The sequence below is a fragment of the Bolinopsis microptera genome, chromosome 6 (assembly GCF_026151205.1).
Source record: "Bolinopsis microptera isolate Bmic1 chromosome 6, MBARI_Bmic_1.0, whole genome shotgun sequence".
In the NCBI taxonomy this organism is placed as follows: Eukaryota; Metazoa; Ctenophora; class Tentaculata; order Lobata; family Bolinopsidae; genus Bolinopsis; species Bolinopsis microptera.
This window is the reverse complement of record NC_087077.1, coordinates 4,549,721-4,567,121: the sequence shown is the minus strand read 5'-3', so window position 1 is coordinate 4,567,121 and position 17,401 is coordinate 4,549,721. Positions and strand designations below refer to the sequence as shown.

The window sequence follows — 17,401 nt, the reverse complement described above, 5'->3', positions numbered from 1 at the left end:
TAACCACCCTAACAACTCTCTAGCTCTCTCTCTTCAACCCTCATTCCCTCACTCCTCTTGGTGCACAAAACCATTCTAACCTATGTATGTCCCCCTGACGGGTTCCACAAGCCCAACGGTACATAGTTAGACGAAAAACAGAGAAGCCTTGATTGCCAGATCAAGGACTGCATCAGTAGCAGCGAAATACGGATATACCTTCTCCCTTACAGTCAGCGAGCTGACAACTATCTGACTGTGTCTTTTAGGCCTTGTCACACCACCTTCGCTATTGCATCCGCTCGCCCGTATTCACTGACACATGCCACACCTGGGTTTAGTATGAAGATGTACGCATATTCACCCAAGATGCGGAGATGCCTCAGTTTAGCGAGTTGAGATACAACAGCAAACTCACAGGAGCATGGATCAGAATCATCAGTTACCAACCTGACACCGTTTCGGGGCTTTAATCGCAATACGGTTTCCTGTCAGGCGCCCCAGCAGTCCACCCTTGAACCACCATCTGATCCGAGAGTCACTTGAGGAGACCCGTTAGAGCTCGCAATTGGCGACGAGATAACGTTTATGGTACCTCTAGATGTTATAGTGAACTCTCAAGCTCCAACCTTCCTGAACTCCCACTCCCTCTTTCTCGATAACAAGTAGATCCATCTGGAACAGTGGGCTGCCTCTTTCCCACTGTCCCGTACCAGCTTCTTCAGCTCTCTTCCCCTAAAACCAATCCTCCTCGCAGCTCTCTCCAAACTCTGCGCAACCACTCCCCTAGCTCCAACTTCGACTGCGGCATTATAACAGCACCAACCTTTCGCCTGAATCTCAGCCTGCAGACCGCTGTATCGGTCGAGCTTGTACTCGTGCGATTCAGCGATCCGCTCTTCAGATGGTACTGTTAGCTCCCACCAAATAACTGTCTTTGCCGACCTTGAGAATATCACAAGGTCCGGCCTCAGCCGTGTTTCCACAATCTCACTGGGAAACTTAAGCTGCCCCTCAAGGTCTGACAGCACTATCCAATCCCGATACCCACTCAGGATCCCAAAACCACGACTCTCCTTCCGGTCGTCTGTACCTGCTTTTCTTTTCCCAGCAGGAACAAAATCAATGAACTGCCTTCCATCGCCGGCCTTGTTCTTATAAGTGTTCACTCGGCGATCACAATGGAAGACAACCTGTTCAGAGATCTGCTTCAGAACCTTGTCGTGCCGCCATCTATACCTTCCTTGACTAAGGGCCACCTTACACCCAGCCAAAATGTGCTGAATGGTGCCCATCCTCTCCTCACATAACTTGCACTTCCCATCCTCATCTTCACTCCACTTGGAAACCATAGAGGGGGTTAAGAGGGTGCCGTACACAGCACTTAGCATGAACCCAATAAGTGAGTCACCATACTTAAAAAGTGTATGCCAGCTCAAATCCGTCTTCATTACGAGCTCTCTCCACTCACCCCACCTGCTCTGCATCTCCAGAGAACCTACTTGCACCTCCCTCTCTCTTTCAATGTTCTCCTTCACTCTCAGCATAACCTCCCTCTCTCTTTCCCGTTCATCCATCCTCTCCCAAGGTTTTTTCCAGTCACCAAAACCGATGCCAACTCTTTTTTGAGGTTGCACCATCCCTCGCACCGATTCACAGACCAAATCTCTTCTGGCCTCTTCCAGTTCTGTCTCAGGCCTCCAAACTCTACCAGAACGAACTTGGGGCTGGACTGCTTTAATCAGGTCATCCTTAGATGTCTGATAGGATTGCAACAGTCGACACTTCTCTATCTTCCATGTATCTGTCAAACTGCTCACCGGTAAGGCCACACTGGATGATTGACTGAACAGACAAAGACCACTCAGAGTGTGCCCCACCCCTAACCACTTCCTGAGGAAACTATTGGTATTCTGTTCCCATCTGGTAACTGTTGTGATCGGAATATCATAGATGGCAAGAGGCCACTTCAGTTTTGGAAGGACCATGTACTGATATCCCCAGCACTTCTGAAGTCCAGTAAGGGAACTTTCATCGAGTCTCCGAAGAAAAGTGTTAAGGTCGACCTTGGTTGAGTCGATGACTGATTTGTCATTTCCTTCCACTCTTATCCATCTCCCAAGGAATTTTATCGGCTTCTCTGACACATTCGGAATCACCTCACCACCCAACTGCAAACACACCTCTTCTCTCTCCACCTCCTCCTCTCCTACCACTACCTCCTCAACCCACCTCACAGCCACTCCCTTCTTCAACACCAGTGCTCTGGACTTGGAGGACTTTAACTTAAATCTGGACCAGTCCACGTACTTCTGAAACACATTGAGTAACGTTTGCATATCCTCTGCACGTGCGGTCGTCAGACAGCTATCGTCCATAAACAGCTTCAGAGTTGGTATCGGTGTGTCATCCTTGATGTACTCAATGCTTCTCGGAACCTTAGACTTTAGGTGTTCATGCCCAAGGTTCATGCACAAGACAAACAAGATGACTGATATCACACACCCCATGAAGATTCCTATCTCAAACTGCTGCCAGTCTGATGTCACCGTTCTTGAGGAGAACCTTCCGAATACCCCGGAGAAGTACCGTAGGATAATATTGATAACCTTCTCGGGGACGTTGTAGAAACGGAGGGCCCTGGCAATCAGAACATGGGGTACCGCTCCGTAAGCGTTAGCCAGGTCAAGCCATACCACACTCAGATCCTTCTTCTTGACCTTTGCTTCCTTCAGTACCTCCCACATGGCACCAAAATGCTCCGTGCACCCACGGACGCCTGGCACACCACCCTTCTGTATAGAGAGGTCTACATATCCATTCGAGACAACAAAGCTGGTCAACCTCTTCGCCAGGATCGCCAAATAAATCTTCCCTTGAATGTTACCCAGGGAAATAGGCCGTCCTGAACTTGGTGAAAAGTCGCCATCCGCCTTTGGGATGTAGACACCCTCGAAATACCTACAATTGTCAGGATATTCTTCTAACTTATATCCAGTTCTTAACAGGTCCCAGAGATTCTTGGCAATACCAGGACATCTCTTGTACACTGTGTACGGGATCCCGTTGTTACCCGGGGCACTCTTGCTCCTTGCCTTCTTTACAACCTCCTCAAACTCCTTCTTGGATACCGTTGTGAGGTCAAAGGCAACAGAGGGTTCAGGAGCACACTCAGGCAGACCCTCAAGTATACCAAGGGGCTGCTGCCGGGCTGGATCTCCGTACGTTCTGGCCAAGTGATCATCTAGCTCCTCCTTTGAACACTTAAGCTCCCCCACTGGACTTGGATTTAGCACTCCCTTGATTGTCTTGAAAGGGTCGCGTCCAAAATCCCCTCTAACTCTCCTTATCTCTCTCTGCTTCTGTCTCCTTTTCTCAGCCCTCCTCAACTTCATCAAACGACCAGCCAACACTCTCAATAATGCCTCATAACCATCCTTCTCTATCTCACTCCTTGCCTTCCTTTTCTTCCTCCTCAACTGCTTCCTCTTTTCAATCAGGCTGTCAATCTCCTCCTTTCGCCTGTTCTTAAAGCTCATGGCCTTCTTTCCACTACCAGCACCTACTTCAACAATACCAAACAACTTGACACCCTCGTCGTACACTACATCACAATGACTCACCATCTTCTCTTGAAATGGTTTCCGCTTGAGAACCACTGCAAACTTCTCTACCACACACTCATCAAACTTACTCCATCGACCATCATTGGACGCCGGCCACTTCACCTTGTCTCTTTTGCTAGCAGGTGGTTCGACTGAAATTCTCTTGTCAAGGAGAGCCCGGATATCTCTAGCACTGTGGTTGTTTTCCTGGCTAGATACCTCCGTCGAAGTTACAGGCATACTGCCAGCCGACGACTCCCCTTCCCAAATGCACTTCATTCGACCCCGATGGATATTCCTGCCTTTGACTGTGTCAAACCGACGTCCACATACACAGATACAACTCTGTCCCTCTCCTGCTTCAACCGTCGAGGACTCTCGACTACCTAAATTTGTCCTTTTCTGGAGTACAGGTAAGTGGAGGGATGCCTACAAAGCCTTTATTGTTAACCCGGGCAACTCGTCTCTAAATAAAGACTCCCGGGGCCTAAGAGAAGCAGGAGGCGTGGTACCGATGTAGGCTGAGGTAGCCACTTTTATGACCCCGTCTGACTTCTCTATTGCAGATCCGCTGCAGGCTCCGACCACTACCCAACCTAAAGACCAAAACCAGGCATACTATCTGTCTTATCATATGGGTCTTACCCCATGGTAGCTGGCCTATCCCAGCAGTATTCAACAAAGCAGAGTTGAGACACAGTTAATAAACGCAATACAAAAACTATAATACATTATCAATAACATTTACATAGAAAAATCTTTCTATCACGTCGTGACCCCCACGGTCGTTCCACTAAGGTTTTTTAAATCGTTCTTACGATAAAGGGGAGCCGCGCACTCGTGCACGGCGGGTCATACTGCATACAACGTAGGACCTCAAAGCTCATCTTTTGAAGCATAATTTCAGCTACTACAACAAAAGAAATAGCACCAGAGCTATTTCATTTCTTATAAAAAGATCAGTCACCGGAAAAGTAAAAAATACTTTGATGTAATGGCTTGGAGCAAACGTTGATTACGATTTTATTTCCTCAGAACATGCTTAAAATCAACTAGGGGTACAATGGAGTAAAAATTCAGCAACCAGCAATAATATGCATATAAAGCAATGAAAGGCATTAGTTTGGTCAAATCAAACGGAACATATGCTATCAGACTTTCAACTGACTAAGGCAGGGTTAAGACAGTCTCGACGCTAGCAACGATCCCCTTTTACATAGTTCCACTAAAATGATAATTTAAGATTAAATATGTATAGTGATAGGTAAATAAAGTAATAAATGTAATAAAACGGTAGGGATAAAGTATACTGAAACGTAGTCGACACGTCCTAAAACGAACTGACCCAATAATTAAACTAATAGATCTCCCGCGTAATCTCCCGCGCCATTCTAGAACTCCGATTTGCGCCGCTGCAAAGTTATTATAAAACTAAATTCAACACGTGCAACAAATATTTTGCAACATTAGAAATAGATGCCAATAGGTCAAGGCATTAATATATTTCCACACCCAATACCAAACTTATTCTTTAGCCCATGCCTCTTTACCACAGATAAGTATATTTTACTAAGACGATCCCGTCTAAAACCCAACTCAATTAAATCATCAGTAAACTTTAAAACCCTATCAGAAAACGCAACAACGTTATTACAGATCCTAGAATATCTCACAACCTGTGTCACCTTGTCTAGGGAGTTAGTAAGTAGCTAAGGATCCATGAGAACAACAATTATTGCTCTTAAAGGAGAAAGAGGGATGAAAAGCGGTAGTGCAGTTAGAATAGCAGATTAAGTTATAAATTTTGAGCCAGTGCTTTGATTGTCATTTGGCTACTTTAACTGTAAAGGTTTTTTTAAAATGTTCCTCAGGTTTTAAGGGTTTTTTACTAAGATTTTTATTTTTATATAGGATCATTGTGATATTATCTATATACTAGAAAACCCGTGGTCACAGGGAGAAAGCTAATAGTGTTTTTTGTTGATAAGTTTCAATCGCGTCAAAAAATATCCTACACAACCGAAGATACAGCCGATTAAAATGTTGCTCGCACTAAACACAACGTAATATCGACAAAACCGATCAAAATGTCACATGTCAATCACAAATCTTTGCACGTGCACGTACGTGTAACAACCCCAGTTACTACGGTTACTATGCAAATTCCTATTTTTCATCTAATTTGCACGTGGGCGGTCGTACATACAGAAATAATTCTCTGAATTTTAGCATCTTCTACCACTCTGTTTATTTCACCGTCTCTAGACTTGTATGTTGCCCAGATAATTTGACATGACTGTATTGGATTTTCTGTAACATCAGTTACTGTTCTGCAGTAAGCTTTTTTAATAATTTTGTATTGTAGGATACAAGGATACAAGGATACAAGGATACAAAAGTGATAATTACTTTATTGAATACACAATAGTTGTAATTCTGAAATAATTTAAGTTACACAATTCTATTAATTATTTACAAGTGTGTAGGGATAATTTAGAAATGTTATATATAATGCTAGTTTTAGAAAAATAGATAAATTGAGTTTGTATGGTTCAATCTTATTTTAAGGTCCTATAGCATTATGCACTTGCCAGTATTTGAGTGGAAATCTGGGCTCTTATAGTAGGCTGTATAATTTTCGTTCACAGAGAGAATTGAATGGATTGCTCTTGCTGTGGCAGTGAGTGTGGTAGGATCTAGAGTTTTGTTGGAGAGCAAACCGACTAGGTCAGTAATGTTTAGGGGATGGAAATTGAATTTTTCCCTAACTGAGGAGTAGAGCAAACAGTCAATCAATACGTGACTTTCGTCCTCAATAGGCTTGAGCCCTTTGCGGAAAAAGCAGTAGGTGCACCAACGTTCTTCTCTTGGTACAAGGGGGGTTTCGTATCTGCCCCTTTCAATGTAGAGGTTGTGGCAGCTGATACGAAACCTTGTCAGACTTTTTCGAACATCCGGTATTTTGATAATTCATAGGTATGCCTCTGGTTCGAAATCATGTTTAATTAAGTTATAGAATTCTAGTTTTGGCGAGGAGGCCTTGGCATATTGAAGTATTCAGATTGTTTGTATATTTGGAGTTCTATAGATTCTTACAGAAATTTTAATATTTTATGATTTTTCATCTTTATTATCTTGTATATCTTTTTGTTAGTCTTAAATCTTAGGCGGAAAATAAATCTTTCGAAAAGATAAGGCTTTATTATAGCATTTAATTTTGCTAATTTTGCTATTATTATGATAAAGGATTAAATACCAAGCATATTGAAGTGTAGTATAGTGTTATTGGACTATGTTTATTTGAAAACAATCACCTTTAAACTAAATATTGTTGTAATAACAAGGGAATGAGTTTTTCTATTTGAATTGTTCAGTTCACAGGAAAGCAGATATGGACTGCTTTAAAACTTGTATTTTGGATAAAGTTTGTTTCAGTAACCATTAAGAACCAGTGGCCTTTTGTAACTGCATCTTCAACCTCAGTTTCATTGTGAAACGTCAAGAGACTGGTAAAGTCAAATATTTTGTTACATAAACATTTTGATCAATTCTTGAAGGGTAGTAATTGTTTAGATCATAATTTTTATACGAAACTATTAATGGTTTTTTTTAATAGCTATTAGCAGGGTAAAATTTGTTAGGTGTGTTTCTATAAATTTCTCTATTGGAAATTAAAGTTTTTGATCTCTACTATTTATTGTTATTAAAATGCTCATTGTAGCCAGTTATTTTTAAAAGATTTTCATCATCATAGTCTTATGAGTCTCATACATAGATTTCTTGTGGTCATCATCTATTTTTCATATGTTTTGTTAGAAAACCTGCTAACCTTTCTTGGATATATTCTTGTTAAAGGTGTTTCTGCCTTATTTAGTCAGGATTTAACTTGCAGCTATAAACTTCCGTTTTTACTCCAGTCCAAGGCGAGATGCACGATCTCTACTGTCATTTAAGTATCATTTACAGCTGAGCATAAGGGTTAAATTTAAATTATTTAACCTTTTGGTGCTGTATCAAAATAACATTAATTTATTATTATAAAGGGTCTCAATAAGAGGTCTCGACTGCCTAGGCGTCAAACCTTGGCAGTCGGTAGTTTTCCTCTGGCCCGGGATCAGCTGACCCTAGGGACCAGAGGGTAAAGGTGTAGAGACTATGTGTATCTACAAATCTTTCGAGGTTGTTTTTACAAGAGACAGGGCTTGCTACGCAAGGGAAGAAAACCGGGAGAAACAATCACAAATTATACAAATAAATATTATAAAATCTAGCAAAAAGAAATTCAAACAATCCTACACTACTACAAATGTTTATTACATACTACAATGTAATACACGATAAATAAATGCTGTATAATCAAGAAACAGGGCTTGCAGGGCAAGGGACGGAACACAGGGACTGGCTACAGAGTGTATAAAACAGTGATTCAGCAAGTACCCATTGGGTATTGCTGAATCTGATCCACAAAATACCACAATCAATACAAGAATATACAATATTTAAACAAACATCATGTTTATACAAGAATCAGGGCATGCAGAGCAAGAGAAGAAAAATAAGAGAAAAACTCCAACACATGTATACCCCTTAGTCCAGTAAATAACAATAATTACTTGTACACAAAACTGTATAATATAAAATACATAACAAATACACAGTCTACCCAATATACGGGTTAAAAATTGTATAAACAAGAAACAGGGCTTGCATAGCAAGGGAAGAGATATAAGAGGACCAGGTAAAAAGTGTTTATTACAGTATCCAGTGAAGAATAAACTAAATATAGAGTATCTACAGTGTATTATACTCTCAATAATATCATATGTCTAAGACCATCCTGAGAATTCTGGCTGATCCAAGCAGAGCTGTCTTCTGGAGATTAGAGATGCTCAGATTGCAGTGGACTGCGTCGAGGTGTTTACGAAAGTTAATGGTGATAGTTCCTAATGCGCCTATCACCACAGGGACGATTGTGACCTTTCGTAAATTCCAGTTCTTCTTAATTTCTCTTTTTAGGTCTTGATATTTCAGTATCTTTTCTTGTTCTCTATCCAGGATCCGGGTATCTCCTGGGACTGCAACGTCAATGATGGTTGCTGCGTTGGTTACCTTGTCTACCAGGAGGAGATCCGGTCTGCAGTGTTCGATAACGTGGTCCGACTGGACATGGAAGTCCCACAATATCTTGACTTTTTCGTTCTCCAGCACCTTCTCTGCCCGGTGTTCGTACCACCTTTTACTGCGTGGGAAGCCGTATTCCTTGCACAGACTCCAGTGCAATGCGGCAGCTACTTTGTCATGCCGACACTTATATTCTGTCTGTGAAAGTTTTGGGCACCCATTCAGTATGTGGTCTATTGTCTCGTAATGATTTCTGCAGAGTCTGCAGAGGGGAGAAGAGCCAGGTGTTTTGTCAATCCTGTGCTTCACATAATTCGTCCTAAGTGCTTGGTCTTGGGCTGCTATCAACAATCCTTCTGTCTCCTTCTTCAAGTCTTGTTGAGTGAGCCAGTTCCAAGAGGTTAACGGGTCCGCTATACCCACCATCTGCCTTGGGAACTGTCCGTGCATCACTTTAGCAGTCCACTTCTCCTTGCGGATTTCCTCGCGTTGTGTTCGGTCGATATCTTTCTCTATCTCTTCACCCAAGAGTATCTTGTCTTTGACAAAGTAGTCCTTCAGAGCAATCAGTTCTGGGTCTCTACTTTTCACCACATAAGTGGTGAGTGCATTCTCCTCTCTCTTTACGACTTCCTCTATACTATGTAGCCCACGGCCACCCAGTTGACGGCTTACGTATAACCGATCAACATCTCCTTGGGGGTGGTGAGCTCCATTTATCCTCATCAGTTTCCGGGTCTTGACATCTAAGGCTTTGGTCTCTCCAGCATTCCATGAGAGAATTCCAGCTCCATATCTTATCACAGGTACAGCCCAGGTGTTAATTGCTTGTATACTATTCCTGCCATGAAGCTGGGATTTTAAAACCTTTTTAACTCTTCTGATATACTCTTTTGTAACCAGTGCTTTCATCTCTTTGTGCAGTATATCATTGGCTTCTAGTATTCCCAGATACTTATAGCCCTCGTCCTCCAACTCATGGATCTGTTCACCTGTGGGTAGGGAGATGCCTTCGAAAACGGCTCTTGCTCCCTTCTTCACCTTCACCACGGCACATTTCTCTAGCCCGAATTCCATTTTTATGTCACTGCTGAACTCTGCTGTGGTATTAACCAGTGTTTGCATTTCGTCTTCACTCTCGGCATACAACTTGAGGTCGTCCATGTATAGCCTATGTGACACTTTCGGTCGACCTCCCTTCTCCAGAGAGTATCCTATGTCATGCTTATTCAAAAGAATGGACAGGGGTATAAGACTCATAATAAAGTGAATAGGTGATACTGAGTCTCCTTGGAATAGACCTCTATTAATTTTAATTCTCCCAAGGGAAACTTTACCAAGCATCAGGTTAACATACGATTGTTTGAAGGAGGCTTCAAACAGATCTATGATGGATGAAGAGATACCACACATGGTCAAACAAGACAGAATCCAAGAGTGTGGGACGCTATCATACGCCTTCTTGTAGTCTATAAACGTCATGTTCAGGTTCCGCTTCCTTCGTTTACAGTTCTTCAGAATGAGTTTGTCTATCATTAACTGTTCTTTACATCCTCTGCTCTTCTTCTTGCACCCTTTCTGCTCAGGGGGGAGGAGTTTTTGCTGGTCTAAATGGTTGTATATGGAATCTGAGATTAGACCAGTGAACAGTTTCCACATAGCTGATAAGCATGTAATAGGTCTGAAATTGCCTGGGATGGGTCCTTTGGAGTGGTCTTTTATGAGCAGGTACGTGCGTCCCAATGTCATCCAGTCTGGGATATCAGCATTGGTTAGGCAATTCATAAGTTGATCTGCAATCCTATTGTGGAGTTCTTTAAAGTGCTTTATCCAATAAGCATGCAGTCCGTCTGTACCAGGAGAGGACCAATTGGTCATTTTCTTCACTCTATCTGCAACCAGGGTGTTAGTTATAACAAACTGTCGCTGTTCATCTGCTGAGGCTAGTGCTGTTCTGACATCCGGTAACCATTCAGCATCACTGTTATGTTCAACCGGCTGCTCCCATATGTTCTTCCAGAACTTCAAACAAGAATCCTTGTCAGCCTCAGGGTGGGAGATATCCTGTTCTTCAGGGTTTGTTTGAAGGTTTCTGTAGAACTGCCTCTGGTTGTTTCCAAACAACTTGTTCTGGTGGTATCGTTCGCATCTTTTATTAAATCTCTTTATCTTAGCTGCTTTTGCACGAAGACGTTGCTTGAGCTCCTCAATGATGCATGATATGCCCTTTTTCTTCAACAGGGGGTGACGTCTGTTGAGCCCTTCTAGTATTTTTTGTTTAAGGCCAGAGGGGGGGGGGTAAATGGCACTTTTCTAGTTTTCACATATTTGATATAAGCTGCTGAAGACGAACAAGAAGAAAAAAACCGGATCAAAATCTGACCTTGCGTTCCTGAGATATCGCGCGCTAAATTTTGAGGTTTACCTGTAATTACATGTTAAACTGGATCTTTAAACGGCTGTAACTTTTTTGACCTTTCGATTCCTTAGTTGAGAAAACCGGTCACTCCCTGATCTTGAGGTTTGGTACAGTGGTTCCTTAGACAATTATCCTCATTTATTATGTGAGCGATTTTTTTTATTTGACTCGGTTCTCGAATTATGAGGTTAACCATGTCAAAAATTCGGAAAATTTAGCTGGTTAACCTCATAATTCGAGAACCGAGTCAAATTTAAAAAATCGCTCACATAATAAATGAGGACAATTGTCTAAGGAACCACTGTACCAAACGTCAAGATCAGGGAGTGGCCAGTTTTCTCAACTAAGGAATCGAAAGGTCAAAAAATGTGTTTTGAGATAGATGCAATTTAGTGTTTTCAAAATTTTGAATATTCACTGGAATGTATCACAGTTCGTTAGTTAGGACTTTTTATACACTTAATAACGTTTGCTTGATCAGACCTGGCCGTCCCCTAAATGATTTTAGCCACTTTCAGTAGTTAATGTCCTTGTATTGTAAAAAATGAGGTTAACCAAGACTTCCTGTAAACACTAACTGCTTAAAATTTGGTTGTTAACCTCGCTTTAGACCATATAACACTGGGATTGGTTTATCAATGTGTTATTATATATGTAGTAAAACATTTGCACAGTATAACGATTAAGGTTTTGAGGTTAACATGTAATTAACTGGTCAGATATTCAAAAAATGAGAGGTTAACCTCATTTTTTAGCCATTTACGGGTAAAATCTTCTACTAAAATATGGTCAGTTCAAATCACCTTTGTCACGTGATTATAGTTGTAGGCATTGTGATACCAATAGATACCTCACTTCGATATTGTGGTACATTACATAAGTAAGAATCGTATGTATATTCCCTACGGTACCAAAATGTGATGGTTAACCTCATTTTTTTCATTTTCTCAAGATAAAAGTAAAGTCAATCAACACGTCATCTATTTAGAAATTTGTATACCGTAAACTTACCATGAAAATAATAACTCTATCATTTGATCTATTCTCGCTATATCTAAAAGAAGAGGTTAACCTCATTTAATCACGTTTGGATATTACTTTTTCTTATAATTATGAACCTAAAATTTAGAGTTTACATTTGCTGACCGAAATAACAAAAAATTATGGCGTGTAATAAAATATGAACCTCAATTTTATTAACCTCAATGTTGTATAGTCAATTTTGTGAAAATCGGTTAACCTCAATTATAAAATAAAGTTAATCAGCTACAAATATGTGAATAGCAGCAATGTTTTTGTCATCAAAAATTAAATCGATTTAGAAAATAATATTTTGGTAGAATTTTTTGACCCCTTACCCCCCCCCTCTGGCCTTAAGGGTAATACCTTTCTTCTTCTCCTCAAGATAAGAGATGTCTTTCCTCACCTGGGTAATCTTATCTTCGATTCTTCTTTTCCATAGCGGAGTTTTCCGCTTCTCTGTATTCTTATTTGCAGGTTTTTCGCCAAGTCTTTCGCTGACTAAATGTGCTCCTGCAAGCAATAGAGTGTTGGTTTCAGTGATTGAAGAAGTAGGAATCTCTGCTATACATGAGTTGATGAGAGATGTTTCCTCCATAAGCTTCTTTCTGTTCACATGTCTCAGGGGCTTGGTTTCTATCACTGAAGGGTCTTCTAAGAGGGTTTTTAGCCGCTCAATGATTGCCTCCTTGTCAAAATCAGGTACCGTTGCGGTGGGGTTGAGTTCTTCGGCGGCAACAGTTGGGATAGTTGCATCCCTCAACGTCCTGATTGCTTGGGAGACTGTGGGTAGAGCTTGAGTTGTTGTTGTTGGAGCCTCTTCCACTACACTAGGTGGAAGAGTACCTCGAATCTCCAGTAGTTCTATGTCTGAGAGGAGATTATTATTTCTGATTGACCTTGCTTGGTCTGCCAATCTTTGTTCTGTACAAGTGAAGAGTCCGGCATCATCCCACAGTGACCGGAGTCTCCTTCTGTAACCAGAGCGGGATGGTTGGCTCTGGTAATACAGCGTCATGAGCTGTATGTTGTCCTCCTTGCTCCACGTGTGACGAGTGGAAGTCTCAGTGCGAGCCTTCCTCTCACGGCGAGCTGGAGGGGCGATGTTAGGTTGTTGATCCTGCTCTGACCCATTAGTAGTATTATTATTATTAGTAGTATTATTATTATTAGTAGTAGTATTATTATTATTAGTAGTAGTATTATTATTATTATTATTAATTATAGTAGAGACTAGAAAGCCCGTGGTAACAGGGACGAAGCTAGTAGTATTCTTTGAAAGAAAGTTTTAATCGCATCAAAAAAGGTTCACCCCGACCGAAGATTCAGCCGATTTAAATATAAAACACTTTAAACACAACGTAATTATCACAAAACCGATCAAAATGACGTTAAAACAATCTTTGCATGTGCATGTGTGCATTAAAACACCGTTGCTATGGAACGTTTTGGTTGTTACCTAAATTCCTATTTTTCATCTAATTTGCACGTGGGCGGTCGTACATACATACATTCTACAAAAACAATTCTCTGAATTATAGTAGAGATTGTTTGAATACTATTTTTAGCTAAGGATCCATTGTGCATTGGTCTATGCAAAATTGCACACCTGTATAATCTCTCCTCGTTCGACTCAGCCGAATTGAAGGTCTAGCTGTTAAATGAGAAGGAGCTCCTGCCAAAAAATCAAGAATCTTCTTAGGATACCCTTTCAGTACTTATACATTGTAGTGTACTGTAAGCATCGTGCCAATATGCTATACTATGCTATAATATGTTAATTGACGATGTCAATTCATCGCAGCTCGGCGAGGTACAGTAGCGCATCGCGCTACAATATAATATGCTATTTGGTCCTGAATCTGATATATACTCCCTAGATCACAAATGCACAAGAGATGTTCGTTTAGTAAAAGCCTGTAAAAGCCAGTGGGAACTTACACTGTGTAGTGTGTTGTATCATATGTTTTAAGTGTTTTTTCGGGATTTTGTGATCAGGTTTTTCTCTGAGTTTAATTAAAATTTCTAACTCTTTGATTTATAAGTTGAGTTCTATTTTTGAGTGTGTCTAACCTAGAAACTATGAATGTTTCTAGACACAATCCTTTTAATATTGAGATATTGGTATCTCAGATCACGTGTACATCGCTCCTTTTTTTATGCCACAGTAATTTATTGACACTCACAGCTATAATTTTAATCATTGAATCAGTATTTTTATCTGTGCTCTGCGTAATGCATCACATGAATCAGTTTTTTAATCTATTAACTTATTACACATTTGTGCTCTGCTTTAGCATCACTTGACTATTTAAAAAAATTATTTGTTCAGGCCATGACCTTATAGTCAGCCAATTGGATTTAACTTGCAGCTTTAAACTTCCGTATTTACTCCAGTCCAAGGCGAGATGCACGATCTCTACTGTCATTTAGGTATCATTTACAGCTGAGCATAAGGGTTAAATTTAAAATATTTAACCTTTTGGTGCTGTATAAAAATAACATTAATTTATTATTATTATTATTATGTGTGTCTCACCTTATAGTTAGACAATAACCATTTTATCTGTGTACATTGTTTTAGGGTGGAAAGTTCGAGGATGATTGCTCACAAACATAGTTGGGCTCAATTTTCAGGGTGCACAATCAAACATTGCTTGTGCAATACAATTGCAGGCAAGTGGCATGCACTGACCGGCATAGGTTTAGCTAGAAACGACTTTTTCCGTGAGTCTAAAAGCAGCTGATAGATATCACATTTTAGTTTCAAAACAGTATAATTTTCTTCTAACACAATCATTTCAGATTAGGTTTTTAAGTCCAATGTACATGAGGTATGTGGTGGATAATAGTGTTCCAACTGTTCTGTTCAGACTTGGCCATGCACTTTCCTCACAAAAGGAATCAGATACTCAAAAGAAAGGTAAGTTTTTCAGTCAATATTAAGATGCTTTTCATGGAGGAGGTTTGAAATACTCTGTCCAATTCTGAAATTTGCAGGGCTAATTTTATTACTGTTTCTTAACTTAATGAGAATTATATTTTTACTTGCGAGGCTTTTGAATAACAAGTGTTTCCATTCTTATTTAAATATTTGTTTAAATTACTGATTATTTTTTTCAGGTTCGTGAGATGTTCTATTTTGGATATGATAACTATATGAATCATGCCTTTCCAATGGACGAACTGAACCCTCATGAATGCAATGGACGTGGACCAGATTATGATAATCCCAGTAACATAAATATTAATGATGCCCTTGGTAATTTTTCATTGGGATTGGTTGATTCCTTGGATACCTTAGCAATCATGGGGGACAAAAAATATTTCAAAAGTGCTGTGGAATATGTTATAAATACAGTTTCATTTGATCAAGAATGCACAGTTCAAGTGTTTGAAAGTACAATCCGAATGTTAGGATCTCTCCTTAGTGCCCATCTCATTGTAACAGAATGGACTGATGTCTTCAATGTGACTATTGATAACTATGACAATGAATTGCTGACGTTAGCACATGATTTGGGTGCAAGACTGTTACCAGCTTTTGAAAATTCAGATCATATGCCAATTCCAAGGGTAAATTTACGTCACGGAAAATCTGACTTGTTCAGTGAATCTACCTGCACTGCTGGAGTAGGAACCCTAATATTAGAATTTAAAATGTTGGGTAGATTAGTTGGAGACCCAATATTTGAAGTTGTTGCAGAGCGTGCTATGGATAAACTATGGGAATTAAGAGACAGCAAGACAGGTCTCATTGGTAATGTTTACAACACAAAATCTGGATCTTGGGATGATCCTATGAGTGGTATTGGTGCAGGAATAGATTCTTATTTTGAGTATCTTCTGAAGTCCTTTATCTTATTTGGTGACGAAAAGGATCTATCTAGATTCAGTAATCATTATGACAGTATTGTAAAATATATGAAACGGTTTTCTGTGGATGACAGTAACTTGTCAATCTATGACAATCCATATTATTTTGCAAATGTCAATATGAAAACTGGAAAACTACAAAATCATTGGATTGACAGCTTATCGGCAGCCTTTGTTGGTGTTCAAATACTTCACGGTGATCTTGAGGCAGCCATCCTCCATCATGCTTTATTCTATGGCTTGTGGCTAAAATACGATGCTCTCCCAGAGAGATACAACTGGTATCTTAAGAAATGTGAATATGCCCTGTATCCCTTGAGGCCTGAATTTGCAGAGGCTACTTATTTGCTGTTCCAAGCTACACGACACCCTTTCTATTTGTTTGTAGGCGAGAAAATCTATGACAGTATTCAGATGTACAATAAAGCAAGATGTGGTTACGCTACTTTAAATAGTGTTATCAGTAAAAAGCAAGAAGACCGAATGGAAAGCTTCTTTCTCAGTGAAACGTGCAAGTATTTATATCTCTTGTTTGATCAAGATAATGTTTTGAACAAAAGAAGTGATTTTATTTTTACAACAGAGGGTCATCTAATGAGGGTTAGTAAATTTGCCCGAGAAAAAATGACAATTTTTAAACCATCAGATTCGGACAGTAGACCCAGAAATATATCACATCTTTACTCTTGTGAGACGTTTCCTAAACACAGACAGATGATACCCCCTTTTTCAGATGAGTTTTGGAGCAATTTGATTAATTTCATTGATCTTAAAGTTTAATCAAAATTAACTTTTTAGGATTTTATGCTTATCATTGTTATTTACGTTAACCAACACTAAACTTGTATATATTTTTAGCTGTTTTGATTATACATGATAGTAAAGTTTTAATGAGTGCCTCCTCGTAGTGTTTCTAGTGCTAGTAATTGAATTTGTCCCCTGTACTTTACTTTGCTGCTCGTGTGTTTGCTTGGTTTATTCTGGTACGTGACAAAACAAAGTGGAACCAACTCCAAGGGTCACAGTCAGGGGCCAACTTTAACCGACAACACTATAGTATTAGTTTAAAAAATTGCACAAATTTGGGATTTATTCTTCTGTAACGTCCTCGATAAATGTAATAGATTTATAGTGTTGTAATTAGTTTATACACGACGGAGACATCATGTGCACTGTGCACCAATCAAATGTTGCACAATTATTAAAGTAATCATGGACAGAATTCTTGGAGTAAGTTACTCCTCTTTTCAGTGTTTTTGATGTTTTGACTTTTTAAATCTCATATAGGAGAAATAATTTATTTTTGGTATTCGATTTAATGTCTTGATTAGTAGGGGAGACTTGTATGATGTTAATTGATATTAATTGTATAGATTAAAAA

The 17,401-nt window shown here is 39.8% G+C and overlaps 3 protein-coding genes across 3 annotated transcripts; 1 reads left to right on the top strand and 2 right to left on the bottom strand.

Annotated features, from left to right (window-relative positions):
• Window positions 1–596: 596 nt before the first annotated feature.
• LOC134817014 (uncharacterized) lies at window positions 597–3,824 on the bottom strand. Its single transcript, XM_063826088.1, has one exon. It carries the CDS (start codon window positions 3,822–3,824, stop codon window positions 597–599), a length of 3,228 nt encoding a protein of 1,075 aa, XP_063682158.1.
• Window positions 3,825–8,402: 4,578 nt separating this feature from the next.
• LOC134817013 (uncharacterized) lies at window positions 8,403–13,162 on the bottom strand. The gene is made up of 2 exons (XM_063826086.1): window positions 12,511–13,162; window positions 8,403–10,966 (listed from the first exon to the last, which is right to left on the bottom strand). The coding sequence occupies exons 1-2, from the start codon at window positions 13,160–13,162 to the stop codon at window positions 8,403–8,405; spliced, it is 3,216 nt and encodes a 1,071-aa protein (XP_063682156.1).
• Window positions 13,163–14,948: 1,786 nt separating this feature from the next.
• On the top strand, window positions 14,949–16,895 carry LOC134817003 (ER degradation-enhancing alpha-mannosidase-like protein 1). Its single transcript, XM_063826067.1, has 2 exons — window positions 14,949–15,067; window positions 15,268–16,895. Exons 1-2 carry the CDS (start codon window positions 14,981–14,983, stop codon window positions 16,798–16,800), a joined length of 1,620 nt encoding a protein of 539 aa, XP_063682137.1. The 5' UTR covers window positions 14,949–14,980; the 3' UTR covers window positions 16,801–16,895.
• The last annotated feature ends 506 nt before the right edge of the window (window positions 16,896–17,401 follow it).